This window comes from Moschus berezovskii, chromosome 14 (assembly GCF_049115385.1).
Source record: "Moschus berezovskii isolate FMDL1 chromosome 14, NW_MosBer_1.0, whole genome shotgun sequence".
In the NCBI taxonomy this organism is placed as follows: domain Eukaryota; kingdom Metazoa; phylum Chordata; class Mammalia; order Artiodactyla; family Moschidae; genus Moschus; species Moschus berezovskii.
The window spans coordinates 85,110,018-85,119,403 of NC_142473.1; the positions used below are offsets into that span (position 1 = coordinate 85,110,018).

Sequence of the window (9,386 nt, forward strand, 5' to 3'; positions counted from 1 at the left end):
CATTTCATAAAGGTGGTGAGACAGCTTTCATGCAGATTCCTGTAGTAGGGAAAGGTACTTCAGTATAAGCTGAGCTCAACTCTCCAGAAATGAAAGGTGGGAGACTTTTAAAACACTGGGACATGCTAAAGGAAATTAAGGAAAGAGGATAAAGGGAGGGGAAGCTGGTCATGTGGTTAAGCCATGTGTGTCTTCTCACTGGTGCTTATCAAAGTCAAACTCCTACCCTCCCAGACGCTGCAGGACAGAGCCCGATCCTCAAAGATTGTACTTCAAAGGGATGACTCCCAAGTCCTTGAGAAAGACATTTCTGGGTCAGGGAAGATCCATCTCAGAGGGACAGAGTAAGAATTTTATAATTGTAAGTTTTCTAACAAATGATTGAAGAAAAGGAGGTCAGAAGCCTACTGAACAAGCAGTAAATTCTTTGGATGGTCTTGAACTCTGTCAAGAATTTTAAGGGGGCTGGAGTCATCTCAGGAGCAAGGCCTTGAACTGTTCTTAGAAACTATTTCTAGCATTTGTGTGAGTCTCTTAGTGTGTAGGGTGGACAAAATCATTTGTGCTGACAGTTCACAGACTTTGAAAGTTTACAGGTCATGTTTGAAGCCTAGTCAGGATGGGGACTCAGAGCATCTGACTCAAGTTTGATCAAGAAAGAGTTGTCAAAATCTGAAGGGTCTCCATATGACTCCTACGTGTTCCAGGCAACTTCACTGGTGCTGGGGGAGATGCAGGTAAATAATTATCTGGCCAGACTCAGTATGCCTGCTCTATATCTGCCAACTCGACATCTTATGACAGGGCCCACCGCAAAGAATCGTGAAGGATTGAAGGATTTCAGGGACCTTGAGAAAACTTGAAAGCTCACAGCAGAAGCCCTTCCAGGATGCCTTCATCAGGAATGACTCAGATCTTCAAAGTTTCCCTAGTTTCCTTAAGGGAGCTTGAACCAAAGTCCTGTTTCCGCCTCAGAGACTCTAAAAGCCCAGCAGCATCCAGGGTGTGGTTGTGGATCTCCACCGTGCACCCTTCTCAGGGGCAATGTTCCAGGGTAGCAAGGAGATCAACTCCCACTGGCTTCCACAGGAATCAGATCTGCTCATTTATTCACCATCTTCTTGGTTTTTTCCCTCCAGTCTGGGCCCCCCTTTTTGTGCCGATATATTTCAACCTGGATTCCATTCGAGCAATGTACTGCAGTAGGGACTGGGAGGTGAGTAACTCGATTCCTTCTCTAGAGCTAGATCAGGCTCATAGAAAAGGGGAAATGTAAATGTTTGGTCCTTTCCTGATGTAGCTTTCTTGAGAACCAGGATATAAGATTTAGCCAGTTTTATTTCCACTAGCTTAACTTTCAAACACTTCCTTCTGCAGGACATTGCCTGGGTCAGCAGCTTTTATATCCGCTATTTCATCACATTCGGTCCTTTCTATGGAATCTTCGGAACCATGGTGCTCATATACTTAGTCAAGTAAGGAGACAATAATATTCTCCTACTCTTACTGCCTGGATGGTCCTCTTATCTTTCTTACCCGATCTATTTATGATTAGCAATGACTTGCAGATTATGACATCAGGCTGCATTCTTGTAGCTGAGACATTTCCAAGAAAATGTGGGATAAAATAGCTGCAATAGTTGAATGAGTTTCTTGGAAACTGAATTTGCCTGATCCTGCTTTTTTTCCCACGTGATTAAATCCCAATTGCAGTACAGCAGCCCAGCAGCATCTGAGGAGGATTATCCCTGGACCCACCTCAGTTACCAAAATCCAAAGATATTCAAGCTCCATAGTCACCATCCATATATGTGGTTCCACTACTGTGAATTCAGACAACCACTAATCTTTCAGTACTGTACGTGTTTACTTAAAAATGTCCACATTTAAGTGGACCTGCATGTTTCTCAAAGGTCAACTGTATTCTGTCTGATCACCAAGTCCTTCAAACTGTAATCCAGCTGGACATCATAATTCTTACCAAAGATAACAGGAGGCCAATTTTTTAAAAATTTATTTTACGACAAGAGATTTTCCCCAGATCAAAAGGACTTTAAACTGAATAACCCTCTTTAACTTCGCAATTTATTCCTTCCTCATTTATTTGCATTACTATTCATAACAATAACGGTAGCTACTATGCATCAGGCAATTTGCTAAAGGCTTTACATTGTGGGCTTCCCTTGTGGCTCAGACAGTAAAGCACCTGCCTGCATTGTGGGAGACCCGGGTTCAATCCCTGGGTTGGGAAGATCCCCTGGAGAAGGAAATGGTAACCCATTCCCGTATTCTTGCCTGGAAAATTCCATGGATGGAGGGGCTGACAGGCTACTGTCCATGAGGTTGCAAAGAGTCGGACACAACTGAGTGACTTCACTCACTTTACATGCAATATCTTATTTGATATAATAAAAAATGCACAACCAGGCAATGTAGATCATATCAATTTCACTTTTCTGGTAAGGGAACTAAAGCTCAGAGAAATGAAATCACTTACTCAAGAGCAAATAAGGGCCAGTGGCAGTGCCAAATCAGAACTTGTACCCAGTTCTATCTGATGACAACAGCCAAGCTGTTAATCACATTGCATATATCCTTAAGTTGTTGTTGCTTTAGTTGCTAAATCATGTCTGACTCTTTTGCGACCCCATGGACTGTAGCCTGCCGGGCTTCTGCTCTGGAGATTTCATAAGCAAGAATACTGGAGTCGGTTGCCATTTCTTTGTCCAGGGGATCTTCCCGACCCAGGAATCAAACCCAGATCTCCTGCATTGGCAGATGGAATCTTTACCACTGAGCCACCAGGGAAACCTGACCTTCAGTTATCTAGGTATCTTCTGAGCCTTCCACCAATGCCTACAGAAAATACTGGGGACACTGCTCTGACAGGTAGTGTGACTGAATACCTAGTGTGTCATCTTTAGATATAAAAGGTCTGCAAAGATGAAAAACAAACAACCACCACATTATTGGAACCTTTGAGTCACTGCCATTTCCTCTAATGCTCAGCCAGATCTGCCAGTGGTTATGCAAGCCCAGTGACTGGAACTGAAACTCCCCAAGGAGTGATCATATCTTCCTTTTATTCTCTTAAAGGCTTCTTGAAAGTCCCTGGGTTGCATATATTACCCAGATGAGCCACATACCAATGAAAATGAGCAAAGAGGAGAACCAGGATTGGTTCAGCACTCAGGTAATAATGCTGTTCTTGGGAAAGCATCCATCAAAGCATCCTGATCACCATCTGCTTACCTCAGATAACATTTATTGGAGGCTTGCCAGGGGCCAGGCACTGTCAACTGCTTCGCATGTAGCTACATGAGATGTAGCTACAAGTACCTACGTGCTCGGAGTATTCCCACTTTACAAATGATAAAATTGAGGTATGAAGAAGGTACATAACTTGTGTAAGATCACACAGCTAATAAGTGGAAGAAGCAGGTTTTATTTATTTATTTAGCCATACTGTGTGGCATGCAGGATCTTAGTTCTCCTACCAGGGATCAAACTTGTGTTAAGCACACAGTCTTAACCAGTGAACCAGTGGGAGTTCCCTGGAAGTAGGTTTTATTTATTTTATTTTATTTGGCTTTCACTTTCACTTTATTTTTTTTTTCTTTTTTATTGGAGCTAATTATTTTACAATATTATATTTGTTGGTTTTGCCATACATTGACATGAATCTGCCCCGGGTGTACGTACGTTCCCCTTCCTGAACCCCCCTCCCACCTCCCTCCTCCCCTTATCCTCCCTCTGGGTCATCCCCGTGCACCAGCCCCGAGCATCCTGTATCATGCGTTGAACCTGGACTGGTGATTCGTTTCACATATGATAATATACATGTTTCAGTGCCATTCTCCCAAATCATCCCACCCTCACCCTCTCCCACAGAGTCCCAAAGACTGTTCTATACACCTATGTCTCTAAATGGCAACCCACTCCAGTGTTCTTGCCTGGAGAATCCCAGGGACGGTGAGCCTGGTCGGCTGCCATCTATGGGGTCGCACAGAGTCGGACACGACTGAAGCGACTTAGCAGCAGCAGCAGCATACAGGGTTATCATTTCCATCTTTCTAAATTCCATATATATGCATTAGTATACTGTATTGGTGTTTTTCTTTCTGGCTTACTTCACTCTGTATAATAACCTCGGCAGCTCGATTTCAGAACCTTTGCTCTTAACTAAGGCTTAATAAACTACAGCCCAAGGACCAACCTAGCCCAGTCCGTGTTTTTGCAATCTTATTGGAACACAGCCACACTCATACATTACATATTCTCTATGATAGCTTTCATTCTAAAACAGCAGAACTGCATAGCTGTGATGCAGAATTGAAACATTTACGTGCGACACTTTACAGGTAAGGCTTACTAAACCTGCCTCAACATGGTACAGTCTTTCATCGAATCTCACACACTTGAATAACAGAAGGAAGAACCCTGGAATCCCACTAATTTCATTGTACAGATAGGGGGGCCCAGAGAGGAGACTCAGCAGTCTCGCCAAGCATGCTGTTAACAATTAAAAGACTCGTGACCCACGCAGAATACCACTGCCCCCAGGCCTGACACTGGCTGTGCCGTGATTGACTGGAGCATCCAGTCATCATACTTCTTCCTGCTCCGTGCCCACTGCCAAATTCAGTGGACATTCCACGCAGTAGCGGTCCTCAAACGCTTTGGTCAAGCACCACGCTTAAAACTTATTGAGGACATCAAAGAGCTTCGTTGCTGGAGGTTATATCCACTGATACTTACTGTATTTGAAATTGACTTGAGAGTGTTAAAATATCTATTAATTTTAAAATAACAAGATAAAACCAATAAAGGTTAACATCAGAATAATGACACCATCCCATGTTTAATAGCCTCTGGAAAAACCCATGCTCTAAGCATGCATGAATGAGAATGAAAAAGGCAAATACTGTCTCAGAAGTATTATGGGAATCATTTTGACCTTGAAGATCCCCTGAAAGTGCACAAGGAACCCCAAGGTGCTCTAAAGTACACTTCGAGGAAACCTGACATAGAGCAACTGCAAAAATAACATTCAAAATGGCAACAACCCTAAAAAAAATTAAATCTTAGAAAGGCATTGAATAAAATCACATTCATAAGCATTCTGAGTAGTATGGAGAATCCTATGAACTTCTTGTCCGTCTGTCTTTTTACAAAATAAAATACGTTACATTAAAAAGGAAGCTACTTGTATCTCTATGCAAAAAACCATTGATTAAAGCCCTTGCATGCTTTATTCCCCATTTAGAAGTCCTTTAAGTCTATTCTGTGGTAATGATATTCAAACTCCTATAATTTCTACCAGAGTCCTACAATCCTGCTTCCATCTGCAAAGTCCTTACTCATGACACCTTAGTCTTCTGACTTTGAGGGCTAGTAGGGACCCAGTCCTCTCAGATCCTATTTACATCTTCATATCTATTGTCTTATCTATACTTCTTACCAAAATGTCTATTTCCTTCATACCTGTAAGGTCCCTGAGACCTGGGACTAATTTTTATCTCTCATAGTTTGTTACACAAAATGGTACTCAATCAGCACTTGTTGACTGATGGATAAGTAAGAGGAACAGTCTCTTGTGTGACACGGGCTGATTTCCATCTAATGCGTGCTCTGTCTTTGCAGGTCCTGGCCACCTGTAATGTTGAACAGTCCCTGTTCAATGACTGGTTCACTGGGCACCTGAACTTCCAGATTGAGCACCAGTGAGTGAGACCAATGTCTCCTGACCAAGGCCGAAGGTGGCCAATAATGACCTCTCCATATGTCCAGAGCGGAGCACGAGACCCGCAATCTTGGGGGAAATGAACCAGGCCTCTCTAAAGGATGCTATTTTTCAGTCAACAACAATGATAGAGAAGGGAAGGAAGAAATGAAGGGAGTGTCCCAATTGCGAGTAAATGGAGAGGAATCTTGGAAAAGTATCAGTGACGCAGTTCCAGATTCCTATGGGCTCAGGAATTGGTGGTTTCCTTGCATTTGCTTTGTTGGCAAAACCCAACAAAAATCAGGACACGAGTAACCAACCTGTGTTCAAACTTAACTATGCTATAATTCAAATATTTACTTATCTGTGTCTTTAGAGACAAGTTTAAAAAATAACTAATGAAGTGGAGTCCCTGCTGCAACTTCTACATTGTATCTGGAAATACTTACCAATGGGTCAGTTACAGAGAGGAAAACGGGTAGTTCACGCCTGGATGCAAGTTAAAACACTGCGAGTCAATTTCTCCAGAGTATCAGGGGAAAGGCTTTCCACATTCTCTTTGTCTAAGCCATGTGAGTCTATGATAGTCAAAGAAGGAGCAAGACCTTTATTTGTTCAAGGAATTTTTTTCATTCTATTTCTCACATTAGGGCTTGAAAATTTCAGCAAAACAACAGCAACAAAAAGATTATTACGCATAGTTTTATTAAAGGAGAGGTTTACATCCAAGACGGTCATCTGGCTTACTAATGAAAACTTGGGATTAAATATCCATCTCTCCTCACTTCTTATTCCTTCCCTAGGACTTTTAGCTGTTTACCGTGACTTAATATACATTCATATATTCTTGCTAAGGAAGTTAAAAAGACAAACAAAGACAGAGATTAGCATTGGCAGGGTGGGAAGTTCAATATCTCCAGTTCTCTGGGTAGTTCTAAATGGTAGAAAGTTCTAAACGCTATACCTTCATTTGAGCTGACCAAAAATAAACAGTTGATGGAGCTAAAATGTATTCTGTTAGTTCTTCCTAAACATCTGTCACCCACAAGGCTTGTAATGGGTTAAGGGATAAGATGAGTCTGCCAGCAAGTTTTGTAACTTCCCAGAACAAAAGTATTGTGCAAGCTCAAGGTTGGGTCTGCATGGCTGATACCGTTTTATTTTGTAAAAGGGGAAAGGGAACTTTGGGTTTCTCCTTAGGTCTGAGAAGTTGTATATCTCCTCTCTGTGTTTCCCTAGTCTATTTCCCACAATGCCATGCCATAATTATCACAAGGTGGCACCTCTGGTGAAGTCACTGTGTGCCAAGCATGGACTGCAGTATGTGAATAAGCCCATCTTGAAGGCATTTGGAGACATTCTCAGGTAATAACAGTCCCTCAACCCACAGCTCTCATTTCCCTTCACCGCTGGTCCCCAGACTCTTCACTGCTTTATGAATCATTCAGCCAATAGCTATTTATTAAGGAACATCCATGTGCCGAGCATGGACATGAGGCTCTATAAGGAGCAACGCTAACACAGAAATGGTAACAGTCATTCCTACCATTTACCTGCTGCCTTCTGGGTACTTCTTAGTGAAAACGCTGTCATGCCCTACTAAGTTTCAAGCTTCTTATAAACCAGGGTTCTGTATTATTTGGCTTTGTATCACCCACAGAGCCTTGACACGCTTTAGAACTTAACCGGTGGGAGGAACTCTCAAATCACCTGGTCAAGGGTTGCAAACTAAGATGCTTGCAGGGTCTGGTGGGACAGGCAGGAGTGACTCTTCCTATGAGAACTGAGAATCCACACTCATCCTGAAGCAGTCACAGTTCCCTAGAGGATCCTTTGCTCATCAAATTAACAGCCAAAACCTTGGTTGTATAATTTATCTTAAAATTAGGAAAAAGAAAAGCAGGTGTAGCTTTTTAATACAAATAAATAAACCAGGAAGGCTAGACCTGGTCAGATCTGATCCCTGAACAGTGACCCCTCTTCACCTTCTGCCACTGCCCTCCACCTTTCCTGCCCTCCCAATATCTGATTTCCCTTCAGCAGCTACATAACTCCCTGCCCCTTGCCATGACCATCCTTGGTCACCTTTTCTCCTACCTAGAATAATTTGCCAACTTGCCAGCCCCCTCCTGTCACCTTCTCAAGTTCGATTCACTCTCCAAAGCTCACCTGAAAGGTCTTTCTTCATCTCAGTCCTCCCTGGCTCCCAAGACTAAACCTGTCACATGCTCCCACAGCACGTGTTTCTCTTCATTTCTGATCTTTATTACAATCATGATTTAATAGCATATTGGGTAATAAATTATGTAATATGTGTCTCCCAACATAGACCAGAGCTCCAGGTAGAAAGACTCTCACCACTCCTACTCACAGCTGTATCACAGAGCCTAGAAAAGTCTTTAACTTTATAAAGTAGGAGAGGAAGGTGGATATAGGATAGGTTGGTATATGTATATGGTTTGTCTTGCAGAGATTCAGAAGAGATTTTTCTTTTAATATGGAGAAAAGAATAAGTGATGCTTTGGCGTACGGAAGAAAAATAATTGAAAGAAAAACTCAGTCTCTTCCATATAGAAATGCTGATGGACTATAGACTGCTCCTCTGTCCATGGGATTTCTTAGGCAAGAATGTTGCAATGGGTTGACATTTCCTTCTCCAGGGGATCGTCTCAACCCAGGGATAGAAACTGTGCGTCTTGCATCTCCTGAATTGGCAGGTGAATTCTTACCAATGAGCCACCTGGGAAGCCAGAAAATGTGGACTCACCTTCTAATACATAAGTCAGTGTACTTGATTTCCCCCACTGGGAAGATAGAAAGACATTTTTTAGATATATCTGAAAAAGGCAATGTTGACCTGAATTAAGCAAAAGAGCAAATGTTCCATGAAGTAGCTCCTTTGACCTAAGTCTCACCTTCTCACAATATTGTCTGCTCCTCTCACAGGGCCCTGAAGAAGTCCGCAGCCCTCTGGATGGATGCTTACTATAGGCATCCAGAAACATGATGTGGATGTGTGGGAGTCTGTGTTAAAGAGAAAGCCACAGGCCCCAAAGTGTCACTTGTGCTAAAGCTCATGATACCAAACCTCTCTAATGCCTGACTTACTCACAGTTTCAACCTTCCCCAAAGTGTAATTTTAATCAACTGTCTGGAATTTTCTGATCAATTATCTGTAATTTTTTTGATCAGCTATCTACGAGGTAATCTATTGTGTTTTGTCCCTTCTCCATCCCTGCCTCCAGTCCATAGGAAGAGGAGAATAAATCCCTTGGCATCCCCTCCCCATCACCAAAAAAGGTGTCTGCCCTAAATATACTTTGCTGAGAGCTTCCTTGCCCCTCCCTTCTTCCCATAAAAGCTTTCCATTTGCCCAGCCCCTCAGAGCCCCATTTGATTAACTGTGTTCATAAGTCACTGAATAAAGCCAATTAAATCATCAAATTTACTCAGTTGAAATTTTGTTTTCTAACAGCTTGTTTAATAATCTTCCCAGAGAAGACCCAAGGCCGGCTGCTTTCATGACTCCCCAGATCACTGAGCACTGGGTTGGAATTCAGATGATCCATCCTGCAGATCATTTCCACCCTCTGCTCTTTGGCCACAGGAATAAAGATGGCTTGATTGGCCAGACTTCTATCTCTGTAACCAAGCAGGAGCC

At 42.5% G+C, this 9,386-nt stretch overlaps 1 protein-coding gene across 1 annotated transcript in view; it reads left to right on the forward strand.

Moving 5' to 3' along the window:
* Positions 1-9,169, forward strand: part of LOC129554845 (fatty acid desaturase 2-like protein FADS2B) — a 43,966-nt gene extending 34,797 nt beyond the window's left edge. Inside the window, exons 7-12 of the mRNA XM_055424129.2 lie at positions 1,140-1,216; positions 1,378-1,475; positions 3,097-3,193; positions 5,644-5,723; positions 6,965-7,090; positions 8,672-9,169. Coding sequence (XP_055280104.2) covers positions 1,140-1,216; positions 1,378-1,475; positions 3,097-3,193; positions 5,644-5,723; positions 6,965-7,090; positions 8,672-8,732 — 539 coding nt within the window. The 3' untranslated portion in view covers positions 8,733-9,169. The remainder of the gene's footprint in view (positions 1-1,139; positions 1,217-1,377; positions 1,476-3,096; positions 3,194-5,643; positions 5,724-6,964; positions 7,091-8,671) is intronic.
* The last annotated feature ends 217 nt before the right edge of the window (positions 9,170-9,386 follow it).